Source organism: Solea solea, chromosome 16, assembly GCF_958295425.1.
Source record: "Solea solea chromosome 16, fSolSol10.1, whole genome shotgun sequence".
NCBI lineage: Eukaryota > Metazoa > Chordata > Actinopteri > Pleuronectiformes > Soleidae > Solea > Solea solea.
The window spans coordinates 7,316,000-7,334,562 of record NC_081149.1 but is presented as its reverse complement, the minus strand read 5'-3'; the positions used below and the strand labels follow the sequence as shown (position 1 = coordinate 7,334,562).

Below are 18,563 nucleotides of genomic sequence, written 5' to 3'. Positions count from 1 at the left end.
GATGAATAATGAAATTACCACTCCCATGAATCATGTCGCAATTGCAATTCCTGTCAAAATAATTGCAATTAGACATCTATTCAAAATCGTTCAGCCCTAGTGTGAAGTGGTGAAAAATGTCTCTCGTGACTTTTTGTCAGCCCACACAGAAATGTGTCACTAACCACCTCAGCCAAATTTGAATGATTTAGTTAAAAGTGTTAACAAACCGGGTGAATTTGTTCAAATCAGGCATAATTAGGTGGCACAAATTCTCAAGTGTATTTACACCTCAGTTGACATCAAATTCAAGGACATTTCAAGCACTTTCCAGGGCCAAATCGCTCAAAATTCAAGGACTGAATGTGCTAACACAGCTTAAGATGGGAGGACAACTTGAAAGAGCGTCTTCAGCCATGATGGCGTCCACTTTTTTTTTCTGCATCTATACGAGTGATTGTCCTCAGGATCTTGGTTCAAAGTCAGTCTTTGTCATTTTCTTTGGTGAGACAGAGATGTTGGAATTTTTCATTTCCCATGCATCACGTCGTCATTTGCTCTCTCTTGCTTATAAATGATACTCTCACGTCAACAGAAATGTACCTAAATATCAACATCACTTCTTTCTAGCACTTTCAATGACCCATGTCATATTTAGGGCGACTGTTTAATGTCTCGACGCCACGCAGATATTCATTATACTCACTGGCCACTTTGTGATGTCATCAGGCCATTCATGAGGTGGTACCGAGGCGGGTTCTAGACATGTCCTATCACAAGACAACGACAACATGTACATTACAAACCAATATCAGTTAAATGACAGTCTCCAGTAGAAATGGAGGACGTTGTATCGCGTCGTACCTGGGGTCCTGATGGCACACAGAGCCGTGCTGTCGGCTTTTACCGTTTAACTGCGGAGTGCTGGAATGCCTCGGCCACTTCACCCACACGGCTAACGTGCTCTAAAAATAAAAAAAACACAAAGAGAGGCGGGATCAAAAACTGCCCTGACGTCTTGGACCTGTGTTTGAATTAGACATGGACGTTGTTTACACACCGAGCATTCCTCCTCTGAGGTTTGGACACAGCCGGAGCGATCGTTGCGCACGCAGCAGGCGGAGTTGCGTTCGACGGCTCGCTTTTCCCTGATAAGATCGTGCACCTGCTTGTCCTGCCGCATGCACGGAGAGTATTTGGCCCCCAAGTGGATCAGAGATTCCTAACAATGCATAGATTATAGAAAATAAATGGAGAATTTATTATAAAAAAAACTGCATGGGTGCCGTTTTGTGGAGAACAGGACGCAGATAAGAGGTTCTCACCGAACTCGGCCCGATCCAGAAGTTCTCCTGCTGCACAAACTTGACATTTTCATACACACCCTTGTTTCTTAAAACCTGAAACAGAAGAATTGAAATAACAGAAAGAAATAAAGATGAGATGTGAGAGTCATAACGTGCTGAAAATACTCACTAATCATCACAACTGTTATCGAATTAAGTGCAATAAAAACAGTGTGAACAGGAAATGTGCAAATGGACAACTTGATTACGACTGGACAGGATGGGCGGAGCTTAATACTACATTTGTCTGTCATGGATTTGTGTGTGTGTGAGAGCTGCTGTACGTCAGAAACTGTATATATTAAAAAAAGCTACGTAATTCTGAAGCCTTGAGATTTACTTTCCCAGACTTTCACCTGTAACCAGGCACCTATTTGACAACGCTGTTCTACTGAAGAAGAACTGAAACTAGTGATTGTTACTGACGTTATAAATCAACAAATACGTCTGCATTTTCCCATAGAAACCATATTTAAATGGAGTTAATGTGAAGTCGCCCCTTGTTGGCTGACTGCTACTTCTGTCCATTTTTGTCTTCAGTCACTAAAGTGTGCCAAATTTGTTGCTGGCTTCATCGACAATATTTTGGACAGACTTGTTTATGTTTCTATAAAACACTCACTCACTTCTTTATTATATCACAATTCTTCTACATTCTCAAATCTTCAGAGTTTAGTGTAAAGTATTGCAATTACACCTGAAAAAAGGTGTACTATGCACTATGACTGTGAAAATGTAAATCAGCAAAAACATTTAAGCTGAGTCATGTTTGGGTTGTTTATTTCATATGTTCAATAAATGGTCTGAAATTACTGTTTCAGAATAATATCGGTATCGGTAGATACTCGAGTGTGATATTGGCATCGGACACAATAAAGTGGCATCGTCCCAGCTCACTCACTCACTCACTCACTCACTCATCTTCTACCACTTTATCCTACGGTCAATTCAGAGTGTCCAATTTTCCACATAAATCAATTTTCCAAAAATCCACAAGTCCACATGTTTTTGTAGCTGTGCGAGGAAACAGGAAGAAAACCCACCCACACACACGGGGGGAACATGCGCCATTAAAACAGCACATTTTAAAAAAGTGGACTCACAGAATCAACCGTCTCATGCTGGGAGAAGCCCACCGGTGCGATACCGTAGATACAAACAGCCAAGATAGTGATGAGCAGATGGACAACGGTGATCCAGTACGTGAAAAAAGGCCTGCAGACACAGAGGAGTAAAGTAAGTTCACACAGTTAAACAAACTCGTCGTCCCGCGGCGTGTTCCAGAACTCACCTGTGGTCGTCCATGTCCTCTATCTGCCTCTTGACGTAGCTGTCGATGCGTTTGCGGTAGGTGCGGTTGGTGAGCTTCCCCACCATCCCCAGCCCGTACGGCCTCTTCTCGCGGGCGAACAGCTTCTTGACGGGGACGACGATGCGCTGGCCACGCCGCTGCCCGTTGACGCTCACCACCTCCTGCCGCAGCGGCACCTTCGGTGGTCCGGGGGTTCCTTCTTTGGCTTTACGCCACCCTCGTTCCAGAGGTCTGCGAGGAGTTACACACACACACACACACACGTTTAATGATGATAATGATACTGATACTGAAGACAATCAGAATAAGAAAAACTTCCCTCTTAGCCTATTAAAACTTAATATACTAAGAATATGTATGTATAAAAAGGAAAGAATAAAGATTATACACAATAAAATATTTAGCTCTGAGTCAAATATTATTACTACCAAAATAAAGCAAATAAAACAGTATTAAAAAGGTAATGGAACAAAAAACTGTTTAACTATTGATATAAATATATAATATTATGATAACATTATACTCATTTGTACATAATCTGGGACTAAACTGCTTCCATAATTTCTCTGTATGACTAATAGGACCAGGAATTAGTAATTTAAACTTTAATTGCCTTTTTATTTTCTATTCTGTGTTTTTAAATATACTTTGTATTCTTTCATTTATGTATTACAAGTCTTAGCAGCACTTTGGTCAAGGTTATTTGGTCATATTTTTATAATATACGTAAATTAAATTAGATTTTATCAATTAGTCTCAGTGCTGCAGTGATTAATCGATTATTAATCCATTACCAATTCAACTGGTGCCTATTTTAAATAATTGATATAGTCATCAGTCAGTCATCATCTACCGCTTTATCCTCCACCAGAGGGTCGCGGGGGGTGCTGTGCCAATCTCAGCTACATGGGGCGATAGGCGGGGTACACCCTGGACAGTTCGCCAGTCCATCGCAGGGCCACACACAGATAGAGACAAACAACCATTCACTCTCACACTCACCCTATGGTCAATTTAGAGTGTTCAATTTACCTAATCCACACATTGTATGTTTTTGGACTGTGGGAGGAAGCCGGAGAACCCGGGGAGAACCCACGCACACACGGGGAGAACATGCAAACTCCATGCAGAAAGGCCCTTGTTCCAACCGGGGGTCGAACCCGGGTCTTCTCGCTGCAAGGCGAGAGTGCTAACCACTACACCACCGTGTGGGACCATAATAATTGATATAGTATTAAATAAAATTGTCCTCAGATTTCAGTGTCTTACATGTGAATATTTTCGGTTTTCTTTGACATTTTTCACCATTTTCTGCATTTTATCGACAAACAAATCAACATAATGAAAAAAATAATTAATTACAGTATCAATAATGATCAAGTTTGAACCAAAAGAATGATTTAAAATTGTACATCTGACTATGGCTTTAAGATTATGCATTCTTATATTAGTTTAATATGAATTTATTAACCTTATTCTTCAATAGCTGCTTTTACGTTGATATTTTTTACACTTCCAGTGTCTCTGGAAAGACTGGATCACTTTTTCTCCCACTGTCATTATCTTACAAAGATGTTTTTCAGTAACAAACGCTGTTGAACAGGAACTCACAGCATGAGGTGGCTTCGCTCCAGTTCTGTCTTATCGAGCGCGCTCCCTGTCAGCTCCGTCTCGTCCTTCTTGCTGCTGGGCTCCGCCTCCTTCATGGCCGCCTCTGACGGCGACTCGAACACCTCGTCCGTATACGTGGACAACTCCTCGTGCATCAGAACGTCCTGCAGAGGAATCACAGCGGGGGGGGGGAGAAAAAACAGTGATCATTGTGAACAGTGATCCGAAAAGATGAGAATAAAACAATAACAGCAGCAAAATCACAACACAGGTTGACTGCTGTACTTCTACTTCTACTTACAACATGCCACAAGTTTATACAAGTCTATTTTTATACTACAATCAATGTGTAAATGTAAATTAAAATCATAAACCTTTGCCATCACTCAAGAAAACAAGCCAGTTTCCTTTAATTTAATAGAGAAATCAGTGTTTAAAAAGCAAATTAAGTGTGATATCTTATAAAAATGTGTTCACTGTGAGTCCTAATATAAGATTTTATGCTGCTTCTTGTTTGTTTTTGTGGATTTTTCCACTGACTGTTAGAAATGACAAAATATTCTGTTTCTTATTGTTATGTTTACCCCAGGAAGAATAGCTTATGGGGTTCCTAATAAATAAACAAACAAAAAAAAAGCATTACTCTGGCAAAGAAGGATGTGTCCAGTTCATCGGGAAAGTCGATTAATTCTTCCTCCATGAAGCTGGCAGGAGTGAAGCTCCGTCTCTGGGCCCGTCGCAGAGTGCTCTCCCGTAACGAACGGCCCTGAGAAACACACACACATGTGTTTACAACTCCACTGTTTCCAATACAGCAGATTACAGAGTCATAAAGCAGCAATAAATACCAACAGAGCAACATGTGCACGAGTGTCCAACGTTCCCTTTTAAATGTCTCGAGTCTCCAATCACCTTGACTAACGCCGCCGCGGCCCTGAAGCTCATCTTGGCCACAGACTCCCTCTTTCGCCGCCGTGGCAGTCGGTTGAGACCTGAGCGGGAGCTGCTGAAGGAGCAAAGGGAGGCGGCTCCGGGTGTGATGGGGGTCTGAGGCACGCTGTAGCCGTCCACCTCCTCCACCATGCGGAACGCTCGTCCTCGCGCCAGTGGGTCCACGATCTGGAGACCAACGGGATCAGAAGTGTCAGTGAGAAAATATTCTGTTGTGATGATTTTCAGTATAAAAAGAAAACAATTCCATTTTTTTTTTACTTTACCTATTTGTATTTTTCAAATAAATATGAGAAAAATAGAATGTGACAGCTGTAACACACTCAAAAAAAGATCCAGAAGTAACACTGTTCTGGAAGGTTCCACAATTAGCACGTTAACTGTGGTAACAGTTGAGAGGATGAAAATTCACACCTCCACTCATTTGTGCACTTTGTGGCAATTGTCTAAGAACGGCATCAATTCATAAACAGTTTTTCTCAGCATCAGATCGCAAAACATTTAATTCTTTCACCAGGTTCAGAACATTTCTCAGTGCATAAAAGCCTCGGGTGGAACTTTGCTGCTGAATGTGTGTGAACATTGAGCCCTCAGGTGGGGTGATATAAGAATCCATCAAAAACTGCAGCTCAAATTTTGTATACGGCAAGATTGGATACAAATTCCACCTGCCAAGCTTTGACGATTAGTATCTTAAAAAGTGTCATTAAAAAGTGCAATAAAAGGAAGAAGAAGATGATGTGAACCAGTTGTAAACCTGGATCAATCCCAAGTGTGTCGTAGGCGTCATTTGCTAAATATAAATTTAGCCATATCAGATATCGGCAAAAAGTGAAATACTGTGCATCCCTCAATTACTATTTAATTGCAATTAAAAATATGATTTATCAATTTTTTGGGACATCGCTACCTTTTGCATGCCATGCTGGGAGGAGGGGACGTAGAGAGGAGGCGGGGTCTCAGTGCTGGTTAAGGAGATGTTGTCCTGGCTGGGCAGGTCCATCTCCCGGATCACCTGCGGCTTCAGCTTCCCGTAGCGCAGGCTGCAGTGGCGCAGGCTCTTCCGCTGCCATTTCTGGGTGGCGTCACAGTCCTTACTGACACCAAACCAGTCAGCTGTTCCCCTAACGCCACAAAACACTGACCTTTCAGTACTGGGCCACAACACTCACACACACCCACACACACCAAGGCAAGGAAAGTGGTCTCAGACGTTTAACACCCTCCACTTCTAAATCCCGTCTGGCGCACAGTGAAGCTTACAAAGGAGTGAGTCGGCAAACATGCAAGAGACTGATAAGGCCGCAATCCCCGGGACGTCAAAAGGTGCTTTAGATAGTATGTAACAGGAGCAGAAAAGGGGAATACGCCTGGGCATGTTTATATCAGGGAAAGACAGACTGCCAGGTGCACACAAATCCTTTACCCACTGTACGTATGAAACATATAGTGACACGGTAAATCTTCAAAGCGAACACAAGAGGATTACTGCAGTTCTGACGCTGCTGCTGCTGCTGTAAAAATGTCCAACTTATTTGCATTTTCCTAATTTTAACTCACACTAGCAGACACCAAATCCAATTAACACAGAGAATGAGGATTTCTCATGTGGCCCCCTCTCTCTCCTCTCCCCACAATGATGCGTACACACATATAATCATGTTGTTGCTCGACGAGGTCCTAATAAGTTCCAGAGCAAACAGTGTAACTGCGCCCTGAGGCCAGGAAGAGGAAGTGGAAACATTCTTCAAAGAAAAACTTCTTGATGTTTTCCTTTTTTTTCTTTCACTAATTACAGGCTACAGAGTCAACGTTCAGTGTATTAGGTGAAAATCTATTTCCTGTCTCTTTCTTTCTGTTAAAAAAAGGTGCCATTCGCTAGGTTTTCCATTAAATCCATTAAAATGGATCACAAACAGAAGGCAGCGGGGGGACACAAAAGTCAGAGAGGATAAGAAGACGCAACTTCATGATGTAAATAAAGAGCAGAAATAATCGTCTCTTTTCACAAAATGTTGTTTCCTAACTCTTTATCAACAACTCATTTTATACAAGATTAAACAAATTGGTCCATTTCCTTTCTGTGTTTGCATTCGGGTTAAATTAAAAGTGAGTACAAACCTAGTTTTATTGAACTACTGATATCCTTGTTTACAGTAGAGTGTGTGAGCTTTGGATCACTGTATACGCTGATGACTGTCAACTTTGGCATGATTTGGCATGTGACGTGTAAATCTAGGGTTGGTAAAGCATTTAAAAAAGTAATGTAGCAGGCTACACTTTGACAAAAATTGTTCCAAAGTTCCCACACCTTGGTTGACATCAAATTCAAGGTCTTTGCAAGGACTTTCCAGGACCTATTCCCTCAAATTCAAGGATCAAAATGCTGCTGACGCAGATTAAGACCACTTCGTTCATGACGGCGTCCAATTTTATTGATTTGCAGCAGTAATTTAAGACTCCACATTAGTCCAGCGTAGGCCTAGTCTACGTACTTTAAGCAATGCAGGGCACGAAACAGTACAGTAGGTGGTGTTGTAACAAAACAACAAATCAACTTAACTTCTTTCTGGCACAAAATTCAAGCACTTTCAATGACCGTGTCGATTTAGGCAGTTTAACTACTTTTTTATAAATTCACAAACTTTCAAGGATTTCAAGGAACTGTAGGAACCCTGATCAATGCTCTGCCCTTGTCTGTGGCAGAACTGGAAATACTGGCTGCATTTTGTCTTTTTTTTGTGTGTGATTTGCTCGCTAATTTCTGGCTATCATCTGTGCTTCAGGAGTATTTGTCTCCCAGGACAGGACAGGACAGGAGGGGACAGGACAGGACAGGGTGCATGTACATAGACATCATTGCTCGTGTCTATCACAGTATTGCAAGGGCAAACTTTATTGATTAATGTCTATCAGCATATGATGTTGATTTTGATGTTCACTAATAAATAAAACAGTCAAATAATTGCAGTGTGCGATGATTTTTGGACATTTATTTAGACAAAAAAGAGCTTTAACAGACATGTTACTGTACTTGTTTTTTCCCTCTGACTTACCGATGTGTAAGAAATGAAAGGCTGGGTCATGACTCAAAAGAAACTCAAGAGGAACTTGTGACAGGGAAATTTCGTGTTCCTCATTTTTAAAAAAGAAAAACCTTTTGGCAACAATGTGACTCACAGCTGCCACTGCCTGCTGAGAAATGACAACGATAATTGTGTGACCTCATGTCATGTGCGTTAATCGAGAGTATACTGATTTATTTCCTTATCTTAAAGGTTCCAGTGCCTAACAGTTAGTTATATCTAATCTATATGTAACTTTTAAATAAAAGAGTGAGGTGACGGAGATGGCGACACTAGTGGTGTTTTGAAGTTACACACTGGAGCTTTAAAGCGTTCTGTCTCTGCCACCTAACCCTCCTAAATGTTACAGAATGGACCTTTAAACTCGTCAGTGAACACCTGTCACCTGACCCGTACCTGAGCAGGGTTCTGGAGAGCGAGTGATGCTTCCTGGTGCCACGGCGAGCGGCTCGCTGGCCCTTAACTGGCACCGTGTTAATCCGCTCAAAGTGAACCCTTCTGCTGCTGCGACCACGCAGAGCAGGGAGGCGAGGAGGCAGGACAGAGGCAAGGAGGCAAGGAAGGAAGGAAGGAAAGGAGAGAGGAAAAAAAAGACAACAAGGCAGTGAGAAGGAAAGGTGCATCTGGACAGAGCTGTAGCTGTTCATGCAGAGAGAGCAAAGTACAGTGTTTAAGATTTAAAACATGAGGAAAAGTGAGCAGGCAGACGTTACATTGTTAATCAGCAAGAAAAAAGAAACCAAAACACTGCACATACATAGAAACATTGTTTAAATGCACAATCTACTGTCTCTTATAAGCATGTGCTGCTCGATTATGGTAAAAATAATAATCACCACCATTTATTGCGCCTTAAAAGTGGCTTTGATCAAGAAATCTGGATTTGAATTGACCTTAAATTAAGAATAAATTATAGCATATATCTTGACTCACGCTGTGTGTGTTTAAGCCGGGAATTACACTGAACGCCTGTGTTCTATTTTTGCCGAAAAATTCAGACACTGTTACAACGATAAAAGCGTGATTTTCAGAATAAAAGCCCCCCCGTTTTGTAATAATAGTTGTTTTGTTGCTTCGGTTATTTTGTTTTTGTAATCTTTTGAGGCCACAATTGAACATTTTCTGCACACACTGTTTTCTACCTGCTGTAAATCACATCACTACTTTATATATTTCTAAATAAGTGCACCACTTGATAATACAATAATGTTAATGTTACAATAATTAAAACCTTTGAGGTGTTTTTATTAAGGTTTTTTTTTTGGGCTCCTGTCATTATTACTAAACAACAAAAGAGATGAGGTGCTGCTAGATGGTGACCCAAAGGATAATTATTGTCACATTTAATTTATTTACAATTTAATTATAAAATTATAGAAAATATTCACATTTAAAAAAAACACTAAAAAAAACACACAAAAAACTACTAATTTCAACTACTAATACATTTAAGAGGTTTTTTTTGTTATACATACTGTAGTTCAGATTAACATCAGTGTCTGATGTCAGTATATTGTCTTTAGGTTTGATAGTTTTTAATTAGTCGATAACGAGAATACTCGATAGTTTTAATAATTTCTTTTGTCAAATGGAGCAAAGAAAGCAGAAAATATTCACATTTAAGAAGCTGAAAAAACTGAAAACGTCTCCACTCAAACCAATCAAAATAGTTGTTGATTAATCCACATTATACACAAATAGCCAAACAGTATTCTTCATATTATATAATCTGGAAGCATGGCATGCTGAATTATACAGTAAATGATTTTACCTCTTTATGGTCTGAGTGATGGACGACTGGCGCTGTAAGACGGGCCGTCGCATGTCAAAGAGGTCGCGAGGCGGCGACTGGAAGTGCGACGTCTCCACAGGCATGCTGATGCTGCGCAGGAACCCCTGCCTCTTCACCGGCTGCACCAGAAAAGAAAGGAAAAGTCAGTCAGTCAGTCATCATCTACCGCTTTATCCTCCGTCAGAGGGTCGCGGGGGGTGCTGTGCCAATCTCAGCTACATCGGGCGATAAGCGGGGTACACCCTGGACAGTTCACCAGTCCATCGCAGGGCCACATACAGATAGAGACAAACAACCATTCGCTCTCACACTCACTCCTATGGTCAATTTAGAGTGTTCAATTTACCTATCCCCACATTGCATGTTTTTGGACTGTGGGAGGAAGCCGGAGAACCCGGAGAGAACCCACGCACACACGGGGAGAACATGCAAACTCCATGCAGAAAGGCCCTCGTTCCAACCGGGGCTCGAACACGGGTCTTCTTGCTGCAAGGCGAGAGTGCTAACCACTACACCACCGTGTGGCCCCGAAAGGAAAAGTAAGAGTCTAAATTGAAAACGAGAGAGCATAGAGAGAGAGGAAAAAAGGATTTGGTACCTGAACAAACGTGGGAGGCTCATCCAGTGACATCTGAGCGGTGGGAATGTCCAGCCTGAGCCAGGGAGGTTTCTTCCTCTGCAGGCTGCTGGTGCTCTCCCGCCGTGGTTCAGCCATGTTCTCTGTCCCAGCCCAGGCCTGCCAGCTGCACACAGAGAAAACCGTCCATCAGTGACGATTAAACGAACATAATCAATCATATGTTTTTAGTTTGGAGCGATACATGTTATGGCAGCAGTGATTTTCTGACACCGTTATAGTTTTCATGTGTTTGTTGTTGAACAAGAGCCTTATTTGGTGAGCTTTATGTAAGTTAATATTGGGATACATTCCAATTTTTTGCCACAAGGGGGCATGACCTCCTCAGTGAGACAGCTTGGTGTGGTTTGTAGTAGGGATGGGAATCGGTATGGTCAGATACTGGTCAAAATCGCTAGATCGGATATCGAACAGATAAAAATGTTAAATCCTAAAAACATGTACATATTTAGGAAACAAACACAGAGTGGGCACGAAAAACAAAGAGGAACCTAAAAATTATTAATATAGTATACCCAGTTTTCAGCGCCATAAAGGCAAAAAAATGCCCATTTTTGTTGTTGATTTGTCCCGTGTCTCTCCCTTAATGTCTCTCAACATAAAGCCCACCAAATAAGGCTCTAATCCGACAAAAAAACGCATTAAAACTATACAAATTGTACCCAATGAAATCACAATTATGCGACGACACATTTGTGCGTGTCACAGTTTGTGCTGCAGAATTGTTGCACGAGAAGGCGCTCAGGCGTTGACTTCACACGTTTCTGTTCCACCCAGCACAATCTACAGTTTCACAGAGCCTTTTAAAAAAAGAAGAAGCAATAAATACTTGTGCATCAGAGTGAGGAAGTTTATGGTCTTAAAAATAATCCCTTAATTCTACAGTTAAACTCAAACGTAATCCCACTCGGTGGTTAAATGTTTCTCTGCTTCCACAAGACGTCCACCGGGGTCTAATGACTACGCGTGCATTCCCATGACGAGGCTGGCGGACCACAGGAGGAGCACAGTAAACGTCGGGCATCAGACAGGCCGCCTGCAGCTGCAGCCTCGTTACCAGCAGCTCTGCGTTTTATTGTCTAACCTCACTTCTCTGAGCCCGCTGCTTCACTTCCTGTCCTTTTCCTTCACTCACTTAATTCCCACGCGGCGCTGAACTCCTTCACCTGTTCACAGCGCACACCAATTACAGTCTAACGTCTAAGTTGTTGCACTCATTATTAACCCTTAAGAGGTCCTTTAATATCCTGACAAATTTGTCCCTAAGGCCGGAAATGTCACCTTGTCAAAAATGGATGTAAAAAATATTATATATTATTTTTTTTCCCACTTTAAATTAGTCTATCTTTTAAAAATACTTCCATCTGAAAAATGTGTGTAAAAAATGTTTTTTTTGGCTTATTTTAACCATAAAATGACAAGAGAATGTCCAGTAACTAAGTGCTTTTGCCAATTTTTGCAGAGTAACTTCCTATACCTGGCAGTTATTTACAATTTACTGCAAGTTAAAATACTGTTTGAACTATTTTATTTGGAAAAACACTGCAGTTGTACATGAGATCAGATTTTGCATGTTAAATTTGAAATTTGAACAGTATAAAACATATACTCTCAATGTGCATAAACAACATGTACAGGGGTTCCCACTCTCTCCTCTCTAGTGACATTACCGTAATAACTTCTCAGATTTCAGAAACTTTCAGAAAACTTCTCAGCTTTCAGAAGCCGTTGGACTACGGTCATGCAAAGTGCACTTATGCAAACGTGTCATCAACACATCAAAAGATTGACACGTTTAAAGTGAAAAAATATATATTAATATGTAATGTTTTTACAGTTCTTCTTGGGAAGGTGACATTTTTTGCCACTAGAAACAAATGTGTCAGTTTTTAAGGAACTGAGGCGACAGTTCTAAATGTTTCCAAAAATGAAGAGCCTCTGGCAAATTTGAGCTATATTGATTCAACACAGCCTTAGTGGCTTGACAATAAAAATCGGAAGAGCACAAAATGTCTCTTAAGGGTTAATTTAATCACGTTACTGTGCAGGCAGATGACAGGAGCTGGTCCTCAACTTTGGAGCTGCTGCAAAAACCTAATGCCTCAGTTTCCCGTCCCTTCCTGTCACTTCCAGTTTTTAAAAAATGCCTCACAAGACAGCATTGTCACACACACACACAGTAATTAAGTCACATCCGGGGCTCTGAGCTGGAACATGCAGGGTCACGTCCTCACTTCTTGTGTTCCAGCTCCAGCTCTGTGGCCGGTGACCACATCTGCTTTGTGTTGCCATTTTAACACACAGCCACAGCAGGCTTCTGTTTTAGCCCGAGCAATGATGGGATGTGTTGTCAGTGTATTTCAGCAGGGGAAGGGAAGCCTCAGACAGAGCTCGGGGGCAGCGGAGGTCATCACCCATGTGTTGACATTTAAATGCGGTCAGAGTCTTGCTGACAGCTAATTCTCAATTCACAAGGAGTTTACAGAAGGAGAGCAGTAAAATATTACTAGATCAACATTTTTTTGTTACTGAGAGACGCAAGAAAAACTAGATTTGATTACGCATGGTAGGTTATTATAGTCCATTAAAGCTAGGGTATGCTGTGTGGAAAAGCTCATTCTGCCAGGGTACACTTTGAAAACATGCAACTCATACATCCAACCACCTCCAGTCGCCTCTCTCGACAAAGTCCTGCCCTCCCAAAATACTGTAAATCATTCTCTGGAGTAGAATTGTGAATATTTGCATTTTCTCTTTTATTTCTCTGTCAACTTGCTAACCTCTCTACTTCCACCATCTTGTTGTGAAAACTGGACACACGCTGCGAGTTTCACCGTTTTGCAACAATGCTTAGCCATGGTTGACGATGAAAATAAATGCCCATTATTATTCAATTTTTAGGCCATAGCCTCCCATAGTGTCACAAAAATGTACAAATGGCGCTTTTCCATTACTAGAGTACCTCCTCAACATGGCTGGAGTCATCATAGCACGGCTGCATGAAACTGCCATGACTTGTTTACATGCAACACAAACAAACTAGTGACTTGTAAAGCAGTTGTTTTCCGAAATACGACTGAACGGCTTGCAATTCGGCTCACAACTTGCAGCTTTTGCTAAACACACCAGACTACTCTGTTAAATATTAGGATTTTAGACATTCCTTTGCTAAATGTTGGAGATTAATGCAAGTTTTCAGGATTTTTAAGTCTTTTTAACTGATCTACAGATTGGCATTGTTCGGTTTGATTCTTGTGTCGGACGTCAAGCTCATGACTCTAACAGTGACACAACACTCTCAAACTCAGCTCGCTTGGAACCTCCCCAGAGCAGGCACTTAAAAAAGCGAGAGTTAACCACAAAATGCGTTGCTTGTGTTTGTTCCCATCGCTCCGTCGTCTTCTGCTTGCTGTGAGAGTGTTTCATAGCAACGATTCACCTTCACTGTTTCTCTGGATCTGTGGGGATCGGGTAAAATGTTCTCGCATTAGCCTGTCTCTGACAACATGTTCATTTTGTGATGAAAACAGCCAGAGAAGAGACGAGTTTTCTGAAACGTTGTTTGATTTATGCGCTGTCTTGTATATATCTATAGAGGTAAACAGCGTAATATCCTACCAGGGGGCGTTGTGTCAAGCATGGAAGAGTTTGACCGTCTGCACCTATTAGCATTTTAAATTGAATGATGTTTGACCTCCGATGACATTGTCTGGACTGTGATACTGGATAAGCCGAGCAGACTGGACCACGGCCAGTGCAGTGTGATGTGCTGAAGTCAATCCACTCTGTGCCAATGTTTGACATCAGCGCAGCTTCACTCGCGGTTTGTTTTATATCAAGTCCACAAAGTCGACCGGCCTGTAAATCCACTAAATAATCCTCACAGACCTCATCTCTCTGGCTACCGACGACGACATTTGGGAAATGCAAATGTGACACCAGTGGCTCGGCTTGTGCACAACTTGCCACTGCAACAGCAACTTTCTCCTCTTGCCCCTGGGCTGAAAGTCCTGACATTTAATTACTTTCGCTGTTAGTACAAACAGCAAGGCTTCTGATATGGAGCAGATCTGGGAGAGGAGGGGAGGAAGGGAGGAGGGTCTCCACATCAGGGCTGAAAGCAGACAGCAAACGCTGCTGATTTTCCTCCGCGCTAAACATCAACCCGCTTTAGCTCTTCCTGACTGTCCCTGTTGTTGCTGCGCTGCCTCCACAGAGTGAAGAGTCGACGGGAGGAAACACATGAAACAGCCTCCATTGTTCCTGCTCTCTGCGTTAGGCTCCTTTCCTGCTTACTGTCTCCCACTCATCTCCTTCTTCCCTACATGTAACTGCCTTTCACAAGCCACCACAGCCATGCTGCTCTTTTACTCGTCAGATGAAACCCACACATTGGAAGCAAACGTAAATGACACGAGACCGGAGCTGTAAATGACAGCGAGACAAAAACCACTCTATGTCCCACACACACTGTGGACAAAAACAAAGGAACACCAGGCCATGGAAGTCTGTCTCCCTCATTCTCCCATGTCCTCCTCCAAAGTCAACATGGCAGATAAACCGTCATGAGCCTGTGACTCGTGCTGTTGCTGGAACACTTTAGCACAGTCACAGCCACAATAGCCACTGACTCATTTCTCAGTTGAAATGTCAGTCATTTCTGCAGCGGATTAACATAAAAATCGAGGCTGGTCCATGTCTGAGAAAGACCTTCAGAGGCAGATCTCTTTGGGGGGGAAGATTGCATTCTGCGTTTGGCAACAGTCCAGGCTGGGCTGGAGGATTATCCCTCCCTCGACAGAGTGTGTTATCTCTTCATGGTCAAGACTGACAGTAGAAGAAAACCCAGCCTAAAAGCACTAAAAGCACAGAGAAATGGAACTATTAAAATTATTCAACCCATTGCACCATCTTATCTCCCTCTCAAGGTGATTTGGTGTGCTTTGTCCATGTTGTAAAGTGACGGCGCGAAGCGTGTAATAGTTTCCCACAGTGTTTACATTCCCGTCTCTGATTCTTCACATGACCACAGTTTAATCTAGTTTCTCAAAATGATTTGTTTTGACTGCGAGATTCACATCTAAAGAGGGGGAAAACACCCACGCCCCACAACTTCACGAGATTGGCTTCCTGCGATCTTTTCAGTCCCACACTTCCTACTCAATCGTGATGCCCCTGACAATCCGGCAGAGCGTTGTTTTTTTTTTTTTGGGGGTGGTTATTTTAAGCCATTTCACTTCTCCATTAGAAGACAGACAGGCGAACAAAGACACAGAGGACAAACTGGTGTCCCTCCAGGTGCAGGGACATCATAATTACAAGGGTTGACAAACAGAACCTGCACTCTCTCCACCTATTGTATTACGTTCTGCAGACAACCTCGAGCAGAAAGACGTTTTCTGTGCCATCGTTTAATATAATCACTTGGTAAATGGTCTCCAGTCATGCAGAGGAAAGCTGCGGCTTATGACAACAGAGGCCCGGCTGTTACAGGTGAGGCTTTAAGTCAAACAGAGGACAAGGCGCAGTGAATGGAGCTCTGAGTGAGTATGTACCACTTTCAACACACGCCACCGGAGCAGGTGAGAACACCTGGAACAGATGGATGGGGGGGGGGGGGGGGGGGGGGTTGTCGTCCGACTGATTATGTTTCCTTTATTGTAGAAACACAGCCGTGGCGGTTCACACGCGGCTCCAAAAGAGCACTGGCCTCCTGTTTGTCACTCATCATGAATAAAATATTGATTTGGCTGCTGCCCTTTTTTTCTCTCCATGTTGGAGCTGCCTCAAAATTTCCAGTCTGTGTGTGTGTGTGTGTGTGTGTGACATGAAAGCACCAGAAACCTTGTCTCCTTGAAATTATACAGTTTCCTAGTGAGCATTTCTTGCTCTGTCATAGGTACGTTACTTATTTGCATCTCTACAGATCGATCATTGTCAACTATGTTGATAATAATTAAAACAAGTTCTCTGACTTTACGGCTTCATAATAGTGAATGTCTTCTGGGTTTCTCTGCTCCATAGAACAAAAAAAATAATTTTGGTTTGTGGACAAAACAAGATCATATCGCATCATAAGTTACGGTGCTATAATGTGTTGACTGCTTGTGATGCATGAGGCAGAGATGAGGTTATGAATTTGGTCAGATTTGGGCACAAACAGCCCCTTGTTTGGGCTCAGAAAAGATCCTGCTCATGTGCCATCTTGTGTCCTGTGTTGTGGACGCGTTGTGGGGACGACGCATCCTGGACCCAAAACGTCCTACCAACGCTGCAAGTATTCACAGCGGATCCTCTGACGTCTTTGTTGCACCCCGTGACCACGGCTGTCGCCTCAAATACTCACAAACTATATTACTATTGGCCACATGTCAAACATAAAAAAGGGGTTTCTTGTGAAACATAATTGAGAGTGTGGTTTTTTTTTCGTGTGTGTGTGTGTGGGAACATAAATTTTACAAGACAGGGTTGGGCTTTAGACACGGGTATGTTGGGAAGCATTGCGCCACCTAATTGTCCTGCTACACAACAGATTTTTACACATAATGAGATTCTGTGCCTTATTCTCCAGATAAAACACCTCCAACAATCCTTAGAAACAGTGACGAGACTGTCTAAGAACTCCTGAAGACACATTACCGATGTAAATAATTAATCGTCATTCTTTGCATTCTTGAAATCCTCTCTGTCCAGGGCCAGTTTTTAATCTTACCCACATTCCTCGAGCTCACTGGCCGAACAGAACCGAGCTGAAACGACAACGAACAGGAAACCACATGAAGTCTAACCATTGTGGACTGGATTGGACTGGTTTCTGGGTACTGAGTGTTCTCCACGGGCTCTAATTGAGGAAGGAGCTGCAGCTGCACTGAGGAGCGACAGGCCTCGGCCTCAGGTGAACGAACGAGTCTGTTACTAAAGAGAAAAAGGGTGGAGAGTGGAAAACTGGACTCGCTGCCTGTAGCATGCAGGGGTGGAGTCGTGAGGGGGTGACCTCATTTATCTGTGCAGTAAGAGGATGGGATACCTCATTCCTCATGGAGAAGTGCAGCTGTTCCTCTTTTGCTCTTTTACTTTGACTTCACTGGCTCAAATTATTAGTGGAACTGAACATTTTTCCATTTCCCTCTCAATATCGCGGAACATCTTTGGTGCAGACTTTGTCTCGTTTCGTCTCCAATTTGGAGCTCTACTCAAACGCACAAAGCATACAGACTGGAAGTGCATCAAACTGTCTGTAACTGAGGTAGTTATTGCAGAAAGTTTGAACTCGATTTTTAGAAAAATTGTCGCCTTCAAACCAGTTTGAACTAGGGTTCGACCAATGTGAGGTTTTTTTTAATGTCGATTATCTCATAATTAATAACACAAACAAAAGGTTTAACTTCAGAAACGAGTGACTAAGCAACATTTATCAATTGGCAGAGATTTTTTACTCCAGATGCCTTTCCTGACACAACCCTCCCATTTATCCGGGCTTGGGACCGGCAGTAGGAGGACACTGAATATGTCCAATTAACAAAGACCAATGGGGATTGGGTACCTTGCTCAAGGGTACCCCAGCCCTTGACGTGGTGAGGACTGGGACTGGAGCCGGCAACCCTCCAAGGTTCCCTTTCCACTTGATATTTTCCTCATTTTTTGACTGTTCTTTGAAAACACTAGAGATGGAGAAAGGTCATTCAATTGTCTGAATAAAAGCACTGACAACCACGCTGAATTTGACTGTAAATCACTTTTCCTCCACTTTGCGATACTCGATTTGAACTTCAGCAGCTTGTCTTGACCTAATAAAGTGGCCACTCTGCGTTTCGTTTTTCTTTTTGTATTCAAAAATAGCTTCAGATTA

General features: G+C 42.4%; 1 protein-coding gene across 4 annotated transcripts in view; it reads right to left on the bottom strand.

Annotated features, from left to right (window-relative positions):
• rhbdf1a (rhomboid 5 homolog 1a (Drosophila)) overlaps window positions 1-18,563 on the bottom strand; it is a 50,413-nt gene that overhangs the window by 6,264 nt on the left and 25,586 nt on the right. For 2 of the 4 annotated variants that reach the window (XM_058653725.1, XM_058653727.1), the window contains exons 2-14: window positions 10,676-10,820; window positions 10,057-10,196; window positions 8,682-8,789; window positions 6,110-6,323; window positions 5,161-5,367; window positions 4,892-5,014; window positions 4,249-4,412; window positions 2,617-2,868; window positions 2,429-2,540; window positions 1,305-1,379; window positions 1,040-1,201; window positions 844-944; window positions 686-749 (exon numbers count right to left, since the gene is read on the bottom strand). In XM_058653725.1, the coding sequence (XP_058509708.1) occupies window positions 686-749; window positions 844-944; window positions 1,040-1,201; window positions 1,305-1,379; window positions 2,429-2,540; window positions 2,617-2,868; window positions 4,249-4,412; window positions 4,892-5,014; window positions 5,161-5,367; window positions 6,110-6,323; window positions 8,682-8,789; window positions 10,057-10,196; window positions 10,676-10,792 (1,839 nt within the window). In that variant the 5' untranslated portion in view covers window positions 10,793-10,820. The remainder of the gene's footprint in view (window positions 1-685; window positions 750-843; window positions 945-1,039; window positions 1,202-1,304; window positions 1,380-2,428; window positions 2,541-2,616; window positions 2,869-4,248; window positions 4,413-4,891; window positions 5,015-5,160; window positions 5,368-6,109; window positions 6,324-8,681; window positions 8,790-10,056; window positions 10,197-10,675; window positions 10,821-18,563) is intronic. The other 2 variants (XM_058653728.1, XM_058653729.1) reach the window with 2 other exon arrangements.